This window comes from Polypterus senegalus, chromosome 18 (assembly GCF_016835505.1).
Source record: "Polypterus senegalus isolate Bchr_013 chromosome 18, ASM1683550v1, whole genome shotgun sequence".
NCBI classification, from domain to species: Eukaryota; Metazoa; Chordata; class Cladistia; order Polypteriformes; family Polypteridae; genus Polypterus; species Polypterus senegalus.
Genome location: NC_053171.1, coordinates 71,307,371 through 71,327,961, shown reverse-complemented (window position 1 = coordinate 71,327,961; position 20,591 = coordinate 71,307,371). Strand labels below are relative to the sequence as shown.

Below are 20,591 nucleotides of genomic sequence, written 5' to 3'. Positions count from 1 at the left end.
GGTCACCGTGTGAGGCAGCGTTGGGTCTCCCATCCCAACACCTCCCACGTTGTTGGCTGCCTGCCTATATAAGGCCGTCCGTCGCTCCAGTCTCTACATTCCCTTCCTTGCTTCGCCACGGGATAAACATCTCCCTACTGATAACTACAGCATTTTTGTTTAATCCAGGCTTCTCCGCTGTTTTATTGTTTGTTTATTACAATTATAGTTATTGTATAGGTATTTTAGACTTACTTTACATTGCTCAGGTACCCATTTCCTTTATCATTCCAACCCCCATTACCATGTCTATCGAGATGATCACTATCGATCAAAGAACTATCACTTACCGAGTGGTTTCCATGCCCGGAGATACCACCTACCTTTTTCATTCTCTTTGTTACATATTGCACGGCCATATCAGGCTCACTCTTGATATCCAGAGGAACATTGTGTCTTATGTATTGAATGACTGGGACAGGTTCAAGGTGTGGACTGATGACGGTACAGGAGATAATTACACTTCACAGGAGCACTAGAAGAGTGAAATGCTTAAGCCCTTCACCTATGGTTCTGCATGTGAGTTGATGGCTGCCGCTGAATTGTTAGGTTGTCGCTTTCAAGTGTACCGAAATGGCCAAATATTTTACACCTTTCGACAACCGCCAATGCCTCTTAAACATCTTAGATTCACAGGTGACGATTTCAGTAGTGGACACTTTGATGTTTATGAATGTTTAAACTCTTAAAAGCTGGATGTGATTTTATCGCTGAAACCGGTTGTGTGCTTACAACGCTTGACAGATGCCGAATGTCACTTCAATACAACAAATCCTGCAAATACTGTCATAATTGAAACAAACCATGAAACTCAAACCGATTATGACGGCAGCAATCCAAGCTTTGAGATTTGAGACAAGATTACTGTTCATATGGCCAACTGTAAGTTGCATGCTCAAGAGTAAGCTCAGAACACAGCTTGGTCATGTTACAACTGGAGGGCCGAACTGACAACATGGTATACAAAGAGATCCTTAACAAATAATTATTGGTATATTTTCCCTCAGTTTAAAAAGGTTTAATTTTCTTCTTAATAAAAATTTTAAGGCAGTACTTCACCACTGCGAAGCGCGGGTATTTTGCTAGTCTATCAATGTAGGGTCATCACGATGCTCTGATTAAGTGGTAATGGCGCAGATCGCCACCACAGAAAACCAGAAAAAGAACAGAAGAGAAAGTAGGGGTTAGTACAGATTTTGGAGCCACCAGGAATGATAATGATAATTAATTGAACATACAGAGAATCAGGATTAACCTAAGATGAAGCTATGAGAAAGCCATATTAAAGTAATGTGTTTTTAGCAGTTTTTTAAAGTGCGCCACTGTATTAGCCTGGCAAATTCCTATTGGCAGGCTGTTCCAGATTTTAGGTACATAACAGCAGAAGGCCGCCTCACCACTTCTTTTATGTTTAGCTCTTGGAATTATAAGCAGACACTCATTTGAAGATCTAAGGTTACAATTTGGAGTGTAAGGTGTAAGACATTCCGAAATATAAGATATAGTGAGATTATTTAAGGCTTTGTAAACCCTAAGCAGTATTTTAAAGTCAGTTCTAAATAACACAGGTAACCAGTGTAGTGACATCAAAACTGGGGTGATGTGCTCGGATTTTCTTTTCCTAGTTAAGATTCTAGCAGCTGCATTCTGCACTCATTGCAATCGATTGATGTCTTTTTTTGGCAGTCCTGAGAGGAGTGCGTTACAGTAATCTAGTCGACTGAAATCAAAAGCGAGAACATTGGACATCATTGGACAACAACCGTGTGATGTCCTCTCATTCTTTCCATGTCTCGCTTGATTTTTTTCTGTACACACTTCCTCTTCATTTTACAGCAAATATCTCAACTTTCTACTCCACTACATTTCCACATGGCAATGTGTTACATTTTATAGTCACAATTTGTTCTTTTTTGAATAACTCTTTTCAGTCAATCGCGGGGATTGGTTTGCGAAAACAAATAAATCAATGCATTAGAGCTGCACAGGAGGACCAAAGTTTATGCAGGAGGCCATTAGCCTATTTCCTTTAGTGTTTCTTAAACATGTCTGTGGTGGGTCGCCACATAATTCGTATGGTAAAATTAACCAGGTTTTTCCAAGTGCACATTCTATATCCAGTGATACAGTGCCCACTATTTAGCATACTATTTGCAGCGGTGCAGAATTTGAAACAATGCCGTTGATGCATCATGGCAAGCTTTCATTTCTGTGGCACTTAAATATAAAACCTATTCCCACCTTCTATCTCACAGCCAGTGAAACAGTCAGACCCAGAAGACTGGCAGCAAAGACACATATAAGAAAGGAGAGAGAGGAGGAAATGACAGGCAGACAAGCTTGTGAGGTGAAGGGACTGCAGCACTAGTTTGAAATGTCGACATGAAAATAGCAGGTACAGCTGAAGGATGTGAAGACCTTGGTGGTTTTGTGAGGAGTGAGTCAAAAGTGTGAGGGTGAGTGACAGCATTTTATACTAAATGAAGTTTCAGAGGTCATGCACAACTGGTTGGTTTGGTCCCTCAGTACATGTTTGTCTTTATGGCATACACTGAATCTAAATCTGCAACTGCAATATGCAAAGAAGACTTTATATCAAGTTTAACATTTCCTGGTGCGAAAGAATTCCTTCTGGTCACACTATTTTAAGGTAGTGCAATGAATATCAATGTATTGCAGAGTTAAAGATGCTAAGATTTGCACTAGGTGTGACGAGGATGGACAGGATTAGAAATGAGGGCATTCGAGGGTCAGCTCAAGTTGGACGTTTGGGAGACAAAGTCAGAAAGGTGAGATTGTGTTGGTTTGGACATGTACAGAGGAGAGATGCTGAGTATATTGGGAAAAGGATGTTAAAGATAGAGCTGCCAGGCAAGAGGAAAAGAGGAAGGCCTAAGAGAAGGTTTATGACTGTGGTGGGAGAGGACATTCAGGTTATGGGTGTAACAGATCAAGATACAGAGGACAGACAGATATGGAAGAAGATGATCTGCTGTGGCGACCCCTAACAGGAGCAGCTGAAAGAAAAAGAAGTATTGTGAAAGACATGTTTGTTCGATGCTGAAAACTGGAAGAACAGCAGAAAATATCAAAAGGGTGAGACAAGTAGTAGTAGTAGTAATAATAATAATACATTATATTTATATTGTGCACTTCTCATGCTCGAGATGCTTCACAAAATGTCTCAGATAGAAGCACAGGGTACATACACCTTTGGATACATATAATGTCCACATCGAACACTAAAAACGGATAAATACAAAGCGTTAAATAAAATAAAAGACAATGAGCCAGAGTGAAATACTAAATTCAATACTAGAAGAAAAGTCTGCACAAATCACATCATTTGTAATATACCAAACACACAAATCATCCTGGGGGCAGAATGTCAGGTTAAGTTAAAAGCCTTCCTGAACAGTCAAATTTCCAGTTGTTTTTTAAAAGAAGGAATGGAGTCACCTGATCTCATTAATTTCGGGAGGTCATTTCAAACCTATACAGCTGAAGGTCCTGTCACCCATAGAGTGCAGGTCAGTGTGAGGCACAACAAGACTGCTAGAATCAGAGGACAGCATAGTGATGGAGAAGGTCAATGATGTAGTCTGGTGCGAGGCCATTTAAAGCTTTGTAGGTTATTAAGAGAATTTGATATTCAATCCTGTTGGACACAGGGAGCCAGTGGAGATGAAGCTGGATGAATGTGATGGGCTCTCTGTTGCTGGTCCGTGTTAGGACTCTTATAGCAGAGTTTTGAATCAACTGGAGTTGTGATATGAGATTTGAAGTGGCACCTGTGAGTTATAATTTTCAATGCGGTATGTTATAAAAGCAGGGACAAATTGTTCAGCATTAGAAAAGGCGAGGAATGAGCAAACACGGGATATATGATGAAGGTGAAACTAGTAAAGTTTGTTGGAAATGTGGTTTATGTGGGTAGAATAAGAAAGGGAGGAATCAAAAATGACACCAAGAGCCCTTGCATTAGAAGAAGATCCGATGAGATCACCATCAAGTGTGGCAAAGAAGGAACTCATTTTCTTAAGTTGCACTTTAGTGCTAGTTTGTAGGAGTTCATTTTTGTTGCAGTTTAATTTTAACTGTGCTCCATTCTGGTTTTAATTTCACTGAGGCAAGTTGTGAGCTGATGAAGTTTCACTTTTAACATTGAGTTGCTAATCATCTGCATAAAAATGATAACCCAGTCCAATGCTACGATTGATATGGCCAAGGGGAAGAAACAGAAGAGTAGAGGGCTGAGGACAGAGCCCTGAGGATCCCCTTGTGTGACCAGCGCTGAGTTGGATCTGCTGTTGCCAAGGCTAACAAGCTCCAGGATTTAAACCAGTGGAGGGCAGTGCCAGAGATACAAAGCATGTTCTCCATTCTGGACAGTGGAACGTCAGGTTTGACATGAGGTCTAACAGAATTAACAGTAATTAATTTACTAACGGAGTCTGCTGCCGTAATCAGATCATTAGTTACCCGAAGTAAAACAGTTTTACAGCTGCGCTGCACTATGAAAACAGACTAAAAGGGTTCCATCAAATCACTGCACAACAAAGTTTTTGCTTCTTGAACACTGTTTGTTTTTTCTTATAGATTTTTGGGTGCTGATCACGAATATCTCATCAAAATTTACCTATCACATACAGTTTCAGTTTTGTCATGGTTTTTTCTTATATTTGTATCGAAACATTTTCGCTCCCGCACGTGACTTATCAACAACGGTTTGTGCAGACTGCGCATGTCTAGGCATGGAATCAGGCCGGTTGGAAGCTGTTCTGTGGAAGTTGACATTCTGGACATGTCTGAACGAGCTTGACGCTGTCTCAGCCTGCTATAAAGGTGGCTTGCATACACCAATCCTGCTCATTTGGTTTATATAAATAGTCAGTGTGTATCTGTAGCAATATAGCAGTAAGTAAGCTTGATGCTATAGACATTTTTGTGTCGGGCGATATGTCTTGTCAATGACGTAACAGCTGCGATACATTCTGCTATATGTGTGGTGAATATACACTTGCACCTCAGAGATGTTGGATGACTGCTCTTGTGAAGAAAACTTATCATCTGTATTTCAGCTGTAAAATTGGTGATCAACACAAGGAATGAGCGCCTCACATTTGCTGTGCGACATGTGCTGTCAGTCTGAGAGCCTGGCTCAGAGGCACTCGAAAGACGACGCCGTTTGCTGTTCTGATGATATGGCAAGAACAGAAAGACCACGGGCCGGACTGTGACTTCTGTTTGACTAATGTGTCTGGTTTCTCTGCCAAAAACAAGAAGTCAATTGAATATCCTAATCTGCTTTCAGCAATGAGATCCGTGTCACATGACGACAGTCTTCCAATTCCGAAACCACCAGAGGATTGGACCTTAGACGAACCAAATGAAGAAACTGCAATACAGGGTACTGACAGTGACATTGACCCGGATTTTGAACCGTGCTCATCAGGCGATCCACATCTGATAACACAGTCCGAATTGAACGATTTGGTCAGAGATTTGGGTCTGTCAAAAGCAAAAGCTGAGCTGCTGGGTTTGAGACTGCAGGAATGGTGTTTTCTGTCACCAGGTACAAAAATTTCTGTGTTTCGAGGCCAACATCATGATATAACCAAATTTTTTGCACAAGTCAACAGTCTCTGTTTCTGTTGTGAAATTGAATTATTGTTCTCGGCCTTGGGTTGTGATCACAACTGGAAGAATGGCTTGTCTTCATTGATTCGTAAATGTTAAGCCTGAAAGCTGTTCTGCTACACAATGTCAACGTTTATCCTTCAGTACCTGTTGGCTATGCAGCACACATGAAAGAAACGTATGAGAATATGGAACTGTTGCTGAAACGCGTCCAGGAAAGCAGGTACAACTGGAATATCTGTGGAGATCATTGCTCTGTTACTAGGACTGCAGCTCGGATATACAAAGTACTGTTGTTTCATCTGTGAATGGGACAGCCGTGCCATAGAGTCGCACTATTCTCGACAGAACTGTCCACTCTGTAAAAAATTAATTCCAGGACAGAAAAATATGTCACATGAATCGCTTGTCGACTCAACAAAGATATTTTTGCCTCCTCTTCACATAAAACTGGGACTCATGAAGAATTTCGTGAAAGCATTGAACAAGGAAGGCTAAGGTATTTGTTATTTAAGGCAGATGTTCCCAAGAATAACTGACACCAACATCAAAGAGGGCATTTTTGTTGGCCCCCAGATCACACATGTTATGAGTGACAAGCAGTTTGAAGATCTGTTAGTTGGGCCGGAAGAAATTGCCTGGAAAGTCTTAAAAGACATTGTTGACAATTTTCTGGGCAATTACAGAGCCCCAAACTACATTCAGCTGGTAGACAAACTTCTCAAAGCATACAAGACAATGAAGTGCAACATGTCACTCAAGATTCATTACCTCCACTCACACTTGGACTTCTTCCCCGCAAATCTCGGTGCTGTCAGTGACAAACACGGTGAAAGGTTTCACCAGGACATTGCTACGATGGAGAAATGATACCAGGGCAACTGGAATCTGTCAATGCTTGCTGACTACTGTTGGACACTGCAATGTGATGCACCAGACATTGAATACAAAAGTCAGGAGCAATTCTGTTGAATTTAATAGCTTATGCGAAACATAAATATGACTAAATACGTTATTGTCAGTAAACATATAAATGTCTATTTCTCAGAGTTCCTACATGATGCAGTAAAACCAAAACTATATTTGTGCATATCCAGTAGGTACCTATCACAATCAACAAAAAGTTGTCAGGAAGCAAGACTTTTCAAAAAAATTGTTGTGCAGTGAATTATTAGAAGTTAAGTAATTGGTGAGTTGGGAGGCTACAACACCCTCATGAATGTTTGACAGAAAAGGTCGTTAGAAATAGTCTGAAAATTGCTAAGACTGTCAGCATCAAGAATGGACTTTTTAAACAATGCCGTTACTGAAGCAGTTTTCAAAGTGGCTGGCACAAAGCTAGTGTCAAGGGATGTATTTATTATTATTGTACCAGTCAACAGTAGAAATTCAGTGCAATGTCAGTCGAGTTAAACATTTTAGATAGGACTGTTCACTTAATTATTCAGAAAGATTTATCCCATCACTTGTACAAAGAACACAAGTTGTATATATTTTTGAGGAATAATTTTGCTTTTTTTTCCGGTTAATTGAACTGTTAAATGGAAACTGGAGTATTTTAAACTATTCACAAACTCTTTTAGATCAATATATTGTTAATGGCGGAGCTCATTTGAAAAATATTGTTTTTAAAGGTGTTTAAATCTGGGTAAATAAGCTGTATTGATTAATATTTTACCTACTTTGTTCTTTAACTGCTGCCATGTGTCAGATGACAATGTTAAGTGACCCTTCATACTATGCTTTTAAAAATCATCACATCATTGTGCCGCACCCTTAGAAATTCTTTCTGTCAGCTTAACTAAGCTAAAACTAAGCATTTGCTCTGGCGTGATACACCTCATAAATCTGTTCCTGTTTTGAATGGTAAGAGCCCCCTGGTTGTTCAAGCCCCTGGTGCTGTCTGTGTGGAGTTTGCAAGTCCTCCCCGTATCTTCATGGTTTCCTCCCCGGTGATGGACTGACCTGCTATCCAGGGATCATTCCTGCCTTGCACCCTATGGTGGATGTGATAACCCCCCTCACCCTGCTTTGAATATTATCTTAACATATACAGTATGAGTATAGTTTTAACAGTAAAGTTAATCTCCCGGTTTTCGTTTTTCATACTATTCATATGAGAAGATATGCTTGAAGCAAAAGAAAAACTTTTACTTTTTTTAATTATTTGTCAATTGTGATTTGTATCTTTATGACTCCGTTGTCACTATGATAATAATCCTTGTTTTGTGTCCCAGTATGGTACCAATTTTTTTGATTTAGGTCCTCACATTAAAAATGTAAGACCCCCTGGTTTAGAATTTTAAAGCACCACCCTGGGGCCCTGCTCGCAAACCAGTCTTTGCATGTGCCAGAGAAAAATGCCAAATAACAGGAAAAGTCAATTTTTTATAGACAATGTAGACAACTCACAGCATTGTGCTGTCCGGCACCCACAACGGCCCCACTTTAATCTTCACAATTATAGACCTGTCCAATTAGACCTGAATTAAAAAATCAAAAAAAAAAAACTTTAAAACAGAAAAAAAATCATGATGAGCATGATAAGAGCAGGTGTCTAATAGGTCGCTTTTACAATATCGATGTGTTAACGGGCCACAAAAGAAAAAATGAGAGATTCTGAGGATATGACTTTAGCTGAAGTTCAGTTTATGGACTCTCAGGGTCAGCTCTTCATAAGATAAGTTCAGTGGTATACCATCTGCTTTTACAGTAAGTGATATCACATGTTAGCCTGGTGCAGTTTGACTTTAGGCAGCTACAGATTAGTATAGTGTCATGTAGTAGTAGACTGAACTGTTTTATTACATTTTTCTTTTTCGTTTTATTTTATGGTCTCCTGTTGCATTGTGCTGTATATTGAGTGCTGTGTGTTGGTTTGATCGACACAACCTGCCGTTGTCTTATTATCATGTGAACTGTCATCATTATATTCTGTATGTCAAGGGTCTTTATTGCTGATGCTCTCTCAGGTTTATTACCTGTGAATCCAAAATACTGTGGGCTTTATTATAACTGTAACTGTGCATCGGCCCCCATGAAAATCCAGTGCCCCACCTCCTAAATTGATTTTGGTGCTGACCCTATAATGATCAAAAAAAGAAGACCAAATTGACTATATATGAAGTTCTAGAATTTTATTTTGCTATTTCAATGCCTTTACCTGATTTATCATTGACGTATGTGCCCCATGGAGGTCTTAATCCAGCTTTGCCAGTAGCACAGTCTGTATCATTCTTAATTAAAATGGCCCAACCTGGACTATTCTTGCATTAAACCCCACCTTACGCCATACGGGACTGTAGAATCAGTGAGTACTTTTGAAATGTGCTTTTACTTCAATACTTCAAGCAAATTTTCAAGCAAGTACTTTTTTCATTTTTCTTTTTAAGCGGAACGGTCGATGGGGTACTTAAACTTTTACTATGGATCATTTCTGCTTGTTTATTTGTACTTTTACTTATGTAAATTATTTTAATACATTCAAAATTGAGACTGGAGGAAAGCTGATTTGCTACCAAATTAGAAATACAAGAAAAATTGGAGACTCCTGTGGGCATCTTTACAAAATGCCCTAGTGACCCCAGTTGTCCCCATAATACCTTTCATCCCCATAGCATAAGGAGCCACCCTATTGACACCTATCTGGGAGTTCCCTGTCATCATTCTTTTTTTAACATACCCTGGAAGTACCTACCCCTGGTGTTTTTACTGCAGCCCTCTGGCACGACACTGGCCAACCGTGGATCTGTTACCCTCTAGGATTCTAGGGAAACGTATTTCATGTGGCTTCCTGTGTGATTAAGGGCCCCAACATTCCCAGACTGTGACAGATTGTTACCACAATGTAGTGAAAGCTGGTGAACTTAATGCCAAGGTATCTTAGGAATCTAAAGAAAGGGATTTTCGGGATAAATGTACAGGAAAAGGCTTATGATCTGACATGACTCTAAAAGAGAAGGCGTATGAAGAATGAGTGTAAACAGTAAAATCCAAACTCAAGAAGAAGCAGTCAATGTCCTCAAATTCTGTTTCCCCAGTATTCCTCCAACTGTTGACCTCATGGAAGCTAAAAAGCAGCTTCACTCATCAGATCCCGCTTTCTTGCACAACAATAATTACTTGGTTTGCAGAGCCAAAAGTTTCAGTTCTTTTCTTTGCTGAGATGGTTATTGAGGATTTGAATTATGTCAGGGATTATCTGTTGAATTTCCTTTCTCGCTACTGTGATATCAGCTTTTAGTAACTACACTACAATCTCAAACTTTATTTAAAAAAATAGCATAATGGAAAATATTTTTCATTTAAAACAAAAAACACAGCTACTGAGGTAACAATTAAAACAACTTAAGCATTACAGAATAGGAAGAACAGTATGACAGAAAACGCAAAGAAATCATCTTTTCATTATACCAATGTTTAGAAGCATTTTCAAAGAGAACAGTGTCAACTCTTACAACACTCTGATCAACTAAGGAGCAAAAGAAAAATCAGGATAGATAGATAGATAGATAGATTTTTTTCAAAAACAAAAATAAATAGATGAATATTATCATAAACAAATACATACAAGAATTACTAAAATGAAAGAACATTTCTGACTTATCTAAAGTTCCAGCCCCAGTGAGACACCATACAGGTGTATTGCTATTGGTTTAAAGGAGCCCTCATTGTGTTTCTTGACACACTTCTGCTGAATACTTAATTATCTCTAAGTACCGTATATACTCGTGGATAAGTTCTCCCACAGATAAGTCAGGACTTGATTTTACAGTATAATTTCTGGTATTTTATAATATCAGTTGTATAAGTTGAATGTGGAAAACTCACACTATTGGTCCAAGAGATTATGATACGCTAACGCCCACCTGAGAGAGTAACCACGGAGCACACTGCCTTTTTCTTTTTCTATGTATTGTGCCTACGTGACCACACAGTAATACCCTAACTGTTTCGAAGCACATTTAGATAGATAGATAGATAGATAGATAGATAGATAGATAGATAGATAGATAGATAGATAGATAGATACTTTATTAATCCCAAGGGGAAATTCACATAATGCATCATTTGCACTGATTTGTGTGTTTTGTATCACACACCTTAGTACACCTTTTCCGGAAGAGCATCCCTTATCTATGATGGAGCGTTCAATCAGAAGAAAATATTAAACTGGTTTTAAATTAAACGTCGTTGAAGTAGCAAAAGAAATTGGTAACTGCGCTGCTGCAACAAAATTCGATGCGTCTGAGAAACTGATGTTAGATTGGAGGAGGCAAGAAGATGTAAAAAAAAAATTTAAGTGTTTCATTTTTGAATGGGCGGTATAAGTTGGGGTCTGATTTTATGATTGATTTTTTGAGTTTCAAAACCCGACTTATACGTGAGTAGATAATGGTACTCAGTGTTGGTGTGTCACAGACAGTATGTGCAGCATTGTCCATGAAGGGACGTAGTTTCGTTTTCATCCTCTCCTCCTCTGCTACCTACAAGGAGTCCAGAGTATACCCCACAACTGAGCCTCTCCTTTTAATTATCTTGTTAATTCAGTAGGCCTCTTTTGAAGTGATGTTACTGGCCAAGCACACCACACTGGCCATCACAGAGTTGTAGAAGATATGAAGGATGTCATTAAAGGAATGCAGTCTCCTAAGAACAGAGAGCATGCTCTGGCCTTTATTCTCTAGTTCCTCTGTGTTTTAAGACCAGTCTAACCTTTTACTCACATGGACACCCAAGTAGTTGTAGGAGTGGACAACCTCTATATCCACTCCTTGAATAGTGATTGGACATAAAGACTCTTTGGTGCAATGAAAGTCAAAAAATGGTTCCTTGGTTTTGCTGATTCTAAGATGCAGACAATTCTCTTTGCACCAAGAAACAAACATTTCCCCCTGACTCCTTTTCTTTGTCTCATCTACTTTTACCCCATTTTAAATGCAGAATCATCTGTGAATTTCTGCAAGTGACTTGACCTGGTGTTATATTTATAGTCAGAGATGCACAGGGTGAAGGGAAAAGCAGACAGGCCTGTTCATGGTGGTGCTCCTATGTTATTCACACAGTTCTTGAGTCTCACAAACTGTCGTCTGCCCGGCAGATAGTCCATTATCCAGGATTTCATAGGCTTATCCACCTGCGTATCTCTGAGCTTACCCCTTAACAGGGATAGCTAGATGGTATTGAAGGCACTGGAGAAATAAAAAACAAAAACCTCACTGTGCTGCCAAAGATGGTCCAAATGAGCATGGACGTTCATCTCTGACTAGGAGCTTAGTAAGTGCAGAAGGCAACAAGCAGTTGAGACACACCAGGAAGTGGTTGAGAAGATGAACTTGAAAGGTTATTCATCAATGGGTACAATTAAGGCTTAATGTATTCAAGGTTCCTTTTCTTCATCGTTAGTCTTGTTTTATAAGACAGTTCTGCAGTGTTTCAGTAGACTTCTGTCTATTTCTGCAAAGTAGAATGGTTCTTCTTGGCTTATAACAATTCAGCAGCACCACCCCCACCACCCTCCTATTCACACGTGCATGCACTTGAAATTAATCTTTCTCTCCTTTCTCTCATGGGCTTTTCTCTTTTCATTAAAGGCCACAAAGGAAGTAATTGAAAGAGAGGCTCCTGGGATGGCTCTAGCAATGCTGATGGGATCTCTCAACGTCACTCCTCTGGGCATGCTATCCCGGTAAGCATCTTCTAGAGTGGACGCATCAGTATTCACTTCAATTATTAAATCCTGTTCTAATGATATTATTTGATTCCTGTGAATAGTTGTAAAAAGTGGACATTGTAATATCTTCCCTTGTGTTCTACCACTCTTCTACAGGCCCGTTTGCGGGATTCGAGGGAAGACACTCATTATAAATCTGCCTGGTAGCAGGAAAGGTTCACAGGTAAGATGATCTGACAGGAAACAACATGAAAGTTGAGCATTCTGGCTCTTTGTCTGTCTTTGTCATGTTCTGGGATCTTCTGTTGGTGAAAGATGTACACACAATGAGAACAGTGTTGATCTTTACCTATGAAATAAATATTCTCTATAGCCTCTCAGACCACACCTACCATCAGCAGGTGCATTACAAAGGCCACTATACAGCCGAGAAGTAACAAGGTAGGTGGTATGTCCACACTTAAAGTAAAATCAATATCAGGAAAATACCAGAGCATTAAGAGGCTTTGGGTAACATTGGGTACGATAGATAGACCTAGAAAGTCATAGCTAGCTGGACTTCATGGGTTAGAGATAGAGGGAAAGATGGGAAGTGATATGGGATTGAAGAATGGATGGATAGATAGACAGACAGACAGGCTGACCAACTAAAAAGGAAGAAAAGTAAACAGAAAAAAATATTCTGACTTGGCAGACAAAGGCACAGTTAATGTGGACCACCTCTAAATCCACTCCCTGAATAGTGATCAAACATAGAAGCTCTTTGGTGTCACGACAGTCAATAACCAGTTCTTTGGCTTCACTGATATTAAGTTGCAGACAATTCTCTTTGCACCAAAAAACAAACATACTGCATTCTGCCCGAGAGATACTCCATTATCCAGGGCACCACTTGGCTCATCCACCTGCATACCTCTGTTAGCCCTTAACAGAGATGGCTTAATGGTTTTGAAGGCACTGAAGAAATCAAAAAACCTAATCATCACAGTGCAACCAGCTTTGTCTGGGTGAGAATAAGACTTGTGGACCTGATAGATCATTGCATCCTCCAATCTAATCTTTGTACAACAGACAAACTGCAGTGGGTCCTGGTGGTCTACGATAAGAGGACCAGCCTCTCAAAGGTCTTCATGATGTTAGACGTAAGATGCCCCGAGTGTGTAGCCATTAGGTGAAGAGGCGCCTACCTGCTTTGGAACAGGAAAGCACTTTCTGGAGACTTAGGGATAGACTGAACAAGTGACAAAGGATACCGGAAAGTTGGTCAGCACAGGCCTTAAGAACTCAAGGACTGACTCTATCTGGTCTCGCAGCTTTTTCTCTGTATAGCTTTCTCAGTTGTCACCTTACTTGGTCTTCAGTTATGGACACACCATACTCATGGTCAGAGGTGGGTTCTTCACTGGCCATTCCGGTTAACGTGGTAGAAGTTGTTGATATAGTAGTGATGGTGTGGGGGCGCTGGTCTTTGGAACAAGGTGGCAGTGGGAGGAAAATATCTGCAAAATTATTAAATCTATTAAATTATTTTTATTAATAATTATTATTTATCAGTTTAATTGTCTGTTATTGTTACTATTATTGTTGTCCACGTGTGTGTATATATGTGTATATATATATATATATATGGGTGTTACAGAGCAACATGTAGAGGACAGGAAGATATGAAACAAGATGATCCGCTTTGGCAACCCCTAATGGGAGCTGCCGAAAGAAGAATCTGTTATATTTGTGGTAATGAATGTAAGAGCTGACAGACAGTACAAAGAGAGCAGAATGACCCCTTTAATTCCTAGAAGACTCGGCATCAATGTGCAGAAATTCAGTTATACAAGGTAAAAGATAACAGAGGGGCTTTGGCATCTGCTTCAACATTTGTTTTGATGTGCTCTTATGGCCAGACCTGTGGAAAATAGAAATTATGGGTGTCACAGACCTAAATGAGCCCTGGCAGAGAGTTGAGTCATGTGGTTTTAGGACAGTGTAAAGTGATCTCTTGCACACTTGTGTTTGGTAGACAGCAAATCCGAGACTCTGCGTCAGTATAACTGACCACCTAACATGTGTTAGATACATGAACACTGTGTTTGAACTGGTGATGAAATGATCTACTTGAGATTTGTCAGATTTAGGTGACAGCATTTTAACCTATTTCTAAATGGGTTGTACCAATGAGATCAACATATTAATTTTACTTTTGAATAAAGATATAATTAGAAAATGTTGACTTGTTAATCAAATGTTACATGAAAAACTAAGTACACCCCATGAAATGCTTTTTCTTTTTTAACCTATGTGGACATATTGAGATTTGATCTTCTTTTAAACAGTATCTATAGATACTGGCAATTTTTTTGTGTCTCATTGTTCACCAACATCAGCATTCTGCAAGGTTATCACCTAGGCCTACTGCTGTACAGTCTATTCACCTTTGACTGTGTAGCAAAGCATGAGGACAGCAGCATCTTCAGCTTCATGGACCACATCGCTGTGATTGGCCTCATTAGAAACAAAGATGAGGCTGCTAAAAGATCTGACTCTATGGTGCATTAAGATGATCTCTCCCTGAATGTCGACAAAACAAAGGAGATCATTGTTGACTTCAGACAATACAAAAGCAATCATGTTTCACTCCACATCAACGGCTCCCCTATCCAGGGCTTTAGAGTAGGTTCATAACTCCTATTCCTCAATTTCTGGTACCACCAAATCCAACACTGTTTGTAATTAGATTACTATATTTACTATACTGACTGAAAGCACGCAATGTACAAGATACAGGGTGCTTCATCACTGCCAGCGTGAACCATCAGGCTACTTTTTAGCACTCTAACCTGTTAATATTTGGTTTTAAAGGCTGCAGTGATGCCATTGAATTTTTTTATTATTTATTAAAGAAGTTACAAACATTGAGTGAAATTAAACAATAGGCAAAGCTTTTAAAATTAAAAAATAGGTTATTTTTTTTGCGAAAGGCTAGTAGAAAAACAGTGTGCCCTGGATATTGGAGGTGAACACTGAGTTATGTTGCCACAGTACCCGAAGACATACTAACTTTAAGGAATGATGGTGGTGGAAATGTTACAGTTTGAGGCTGACTGGCTGAATTAGGGCCTGGGCAGCTCACCATTGTAGATTTGTATTGCACCAGAAAGTGCTTGAGGATAATGTGAGATCATCTATTAGAAGACTGAAACTAAACCGCAAGTGGTTCTTAACCCTAAATATGGCAGTGTATCCACCGAGGAATGGCTGTAAAGAAAGAAAGAAGTGAAGGGTTCTGGATTGGCTAAGCCAAAACCTGGTTCTGAAATCCCATCAAGATGCTGTAGGGGGATTTAAAACAGACTTTGCAAGCAGGACACAGATGAAAGAATCCTCAGTGGAGGAGTGGGAAAAATTTTGTGCCAGTCGATGTGAGAAACTGCTAGACAGTTAGAGGAAATGGCAGCTTAAGGGAGTGACATCAGCTATTAGAGCCAAGGGTGCACTTACTTTTTTCACTGGCATATGTGTTCATTTTTCTGTGTAGAAATTATTGCAATGTCAAAATGACATAATTTTTTCAATTGTATTAAAGATACAGTTAAAATGGCAATCAAATTTTGATATGTAAAGGTGTCATTTTGCGCTACATTTAAAAAGGGAAAAATATTCCATGGAGTATACTTCCTTTCACATGACTGTATATGTGTTTTTATCCAAGTCACTTTAATACAATTAAGTGTGTTTATCAATTTGTCTTTTTTTGCGGCACCATTATAGAACAGAGAGAATCCCACCGCTGCCCTCCTAGCTTTGCAAAGAGGCTGTCCTACATGATTATTGTTCAGATTGCCAGTATAATTCGGGCTATGTGTTGTACAGTGACATCTTGTGGCCAACTGTGTCATTTTATAAAAGAATATATAGAGGGACAATGAGAGAAAGATAAAGTGGGCAGTTAGTATCTGATATAAAGTAAACTGTATGCAAAGTATCCCATTTGCATTTACTGCTTTGAATATGATATATGAAGGATTTTGTTTGCAAGTAAGAACCATTTCAATGTAATAAATTACATTAGAAGTACTTTGTTGAGAACTGGCCATTCAGCCCAACAAGCTCACCAGTCCTCTCAACCTAGATTCTTTTAAGTAACATCAAGTTAAGAATCGATGGTCCCTAAATTCCTGCTGTCCACCACCCCACTTGGTAATTAACTTCATGTGTCTATGGTTCTCTCTGTGAGAATGTTTAAATATACCGGTTAACACTGAATATTAATAAGGATTATATGGTAAAGAACAGTAGTTTTTCAGACCTTTCATAGCTCACCAAACAGGTTTACAGTCTCAGGGGAAGGGAAAAATCTCAAGAAAATGTTACATTGCAGGATAGGAAAGAGCAAATTCAGTGTCTGTCCTTTTGAGAAGGAAAGTACTTGGTGGCACTATTTCTTAGTTTTATGTGGCGCTAAATTCCTAGCATAAGAGCTGTGACCTTACAGTCCCTCTGAGTGTGTACAACTGGTAGGAGGCTCCTTTTGCCTTCCCACTTCAGTGTTATTGTTTGCCAACTGACTCTTTCAGTTACACTTTGCATCAGAAATGCTTGGTGGAAATTAAGCCAGTAGATGTCCATGTTGTCTGATGGGCAGTGGCCTTTATTAGTCTCCGTTATTGAGTTCAGACTTAGTAGACAACAGATCACAAGCCCACAGCGAATGTTAAAGTAGCTGGGGATCTCATCAGTTCAGTCACCACCTCTTGTATTATATTATCTTTGACTCTTTGCACATACAGAGGTGGTTGTTTAATTGTGAAAATTTGTTCACTAAAGGTATTTTGATCTCTAAGGGTCTTTTTATATTGGTGGACAAATTAATCTTGGAAATGCCTGAACTATTAACTGTGATTCGCACGTATGTCCTGAATTACTTACCTATTCCAACATTCCTCAGCACAGATTAGCTCAAATACAAAGCAACTTTGGCCGAGGCTGGCTATGTCAACTTCAATACCTCACCAGGGGCTAGAAGCCTCTCCACTCACAAGGGGTCTCCGTGTCAATCTGTCTTCAGATTGTGTTCCCTGATAAGACTACACTTCAGAATATCTTAGCTAAAACTGGAGTCACTACTCCGGTTGACTTTTTGAATCCCAATGGCTATCTCTGAATGGGCTGCACAATCTAAGAGATGCCAAGGGCTAATCACTACCCCGGCAGTACATTACCTCAATGGACACAGTTAAGTTCATTAACAATCATTGGTCATTGGTAGCTGTCAGTAAATAACGAGACAGCTTCAGGACAGAAATATTCAAACTCTATTTCAGTCATTACTTGTACTTATTCAAAGGAGAAATCAGGTGTAAATGTCAGATATGAAAACAGACAACCTGAATAGTTCAAATCATGGTCACACAGCAAGATTCATATCAGATGACTATATCTTTGGTTGTTTCAGTCTTTGTTTTTCTAAAACCAGTGTGATGCTTATGATCAGCAGGTAGTGTGTAGGTGAAAAAATCTGAACACGTTCTCTTCTCTTTGCTAGATGCTTCTCTCTCTAAAAATGCTTTTTAAAACGCATTGAATGTATAGTGTCTTGCAGGGTGCTTTTTGTAAGAGTTTGTATCAGTCAAGAAATATTGAACGACTGATACGTTTCCATGGTCCTCCTTATTGTTAGTTAAGATACTTTTAGCCGGACATGAATCTTGTAATTGTTAAAGTCCCAAGCCTCCATTTCAGAAATTCATACAAGCATATACACACTGGTTAGTTTATCTTATGCTTGCAGTGCATCCGGAAAGTATTCACAGTGCATCACTTTTTCCACATTTTGTTATGTTACAGCCTTATTCCAAAATGGATTAAATTCATTTTTTTCCTCAGAATTCTACATACAACACCCCATAATGACAATGTGAAAAATGTTTACTTGAGGTTTTTGCAAATTTATTAAAAATAAAAAAACTGAGAAATCACATGTACATAAGTATTCACAGCCTTTGCTTAATACTTTGTCGATGCACCTTTGGCAGCAATTACAGCCTCAAGTCTTTTTGAATATGATGCCACAAGCTTGGCACACCTATCCTTGGCCAGTTTCGCTCATTCCTCTTTGCAGCACCTCTCAAGCTCCATCAGGTTGGATGGGAAGCGTCGATGCACAGCCATTTTAAGATCTTTCTAGAGATGTTTAATCGAATTCAAGTCTGGGCTCTGGCTGGGCCACTCAAGGACATTCACAGAGTTGTCCTGAAGCCACTCCTTTGATATCTTGGCTGTGTGTTTAGGGTCGTTGTCCTGCTGAAAGATGAACCGTCGCCCCAGTCTGAGGTCAAGAGCTCTGGAGCAGGTTTTCATCCAGGATGTCTCTGTACATTGCTGCAGTCATCTTTCCCTTTATCCTGACTAATCTCCCAGTTCCTGCCACTGAAAAACATGCTGATGCTGCCAACACCATGCTACACTGTAGGGATGGTATTGGCCTGGTGGTGAGCGGTGCCTGGTTTCCTCCAAACGTGACGCTTGGCATTCACATCAAAGAGTTCAATCTTTGTCTCATCAGACCAGAGAATTTTGTTTCTCATGGTCTGAGAGTCCTTGAGGTGCCTTTTGGCAAACTCCAGGCGGGCTGCCATGTGTCTTTTACTAAGGAGTGGCTTCCGTCTGGCCACTGTACCATACAGGCCTGATTGGTGGATTGCTGCAGGGATGGTTGTCCTTCTGGAAGGTTCTCCTCTCTCCACAGAGGACCTCTGGAGCTCTGACAGAGTGACCATCGGGTTCTTGGCCACCTCCCTGACTAAGGCCCTTCTCCCCCGATCGCTCAGTTTAGATGGCCGGTCAGCTCTAGGAAGAGTCCTGGTGGTTTTGAACTTCTTCCACTACGGATGATGGAGGCCACTGTGCTCATTGGGACCTTCAAATCAGCAGAAATGTTTCTGTAACCTTTCCCAGATTTGTGCCTCGAGACAATCCTGTCTTGGAGGTCTACAGACAATTCCTTTGACTTCATGCTTGGTTTGTGCTCTGACATGAACTGTCAACTGTGGGACCTTCTATAGACAGGTGTGTGCCTTTCCAAATCATGTCCAATCAACTGAATTTACCACAGGTGGACTCCAATTAAGCTGCAGAAACATCTCAAGAATGATCAGGGGAAACAGGATGCACCTGAGCTCAATTTGGAGCTTCATGGCAAAGGCTGTGAATACTTATGTACATGTGATTTCTCAGTTTTTTTGTTTTTTTTTTAATAAATTTGCAAAAATCTCAAGTAAACATTTTTCATATTGTCATTATGGGGTGTTGTATTTAGAATTCTGAGGAAAAAAATGAATTTAATCCATTTTGGAATAAGGCTGTAACATAACAAAATGTGGAAAAGTGATGCGCTGTGAATACTTTCCAGATGCACTGTATACTTACCCATTCATTTAAACAGTGACATCTTACAAATTATACCCATCTTCCCAGAATTCTTGTCTATGTCTGTTTTGCTTGTAGCAGTCTATAAAAGACCAAGCTAAGATTCACACTTCCTGTTGAGGGTGATTTATTTATTGTTTTGGTGTGGACCAAAACACGCACACTCTCTCACAGAGTCAAAGAAGCTAAAGACAATAAAACAGAAATTGATGAATGTATTAAACAATAATAAATCAAATCCAACTACGCAAGCTTAAACAATCCCACCCCAGTTCCCTTTCTGGCGAATACACAATAAACATGAACTCAGAAACAACAAACAACTAACAAAAACTACAGACAATGAAGTCCATAACAAAATCTATAGAAAACGGCAACCAATGTAGTGAAATGATGGAGATTGAGCAATCCAGAGATCAGCTTGCTGTAAGTAAATGTAAAGAACACTCCTACCGGTATATTCTGATGATGAAGATGATCATACACTCAAATGTCCTTCAGGAAGCTCAGTAAACACTCATTTCACTGGACAAGGCACTGGGCTTTAGGAGCCAAGGATGCAGGTTCAGTGTTTACTTCAGGTTGTGTTTGACACTGAGCAAGTCAATTAACTGTGATGGGATCGGGAGCGCTCCTTCTTCGACAGTCGATGAACAATCCAATTCAGTCCTCATGCAGCAGGCAGACACTAGACAGTCCATACACACGAACAAGAGATAATCCAGAAAAAGAACAATAATCCAAAGGCAAGGAACAGGAAGACAAAACAGACGGGTAACTCCAGACACAACAGATCTTCCTCTCTCCATATAACCAG

At 39.7% G+C, this 20,591-nt stretch overlaps 1 protein-coding gene across 13 annotated transcripts in view; it reads left to right on the top strand.

Moving 5' to 3' along the window:
* The window catches only part of LOC120519137 (gephyrin), a 378,763-nt gene that overhangs the window by 187,127 nt on the left and 171,045 nt on the right, over positions 1-20,591 (top strand). For all 13 annotated transcript variants that reach the window (XM_039742265.1, XM_039742264.1, XM_039742267.1 and 10 more), the window contains exons 5-6: positions 12,273-12,367; positions 12,509-12,575. In XM_039742265.1, coding sequence (XP_039598199.1) covers positions 12,273-12,367; positions 12,509-12,575 — 162 coding nt within the window. The remainder of the gene's footprint in view (positions 1-12,272; positions 12,368-12,508; positions 12,576-20,591) is intronic.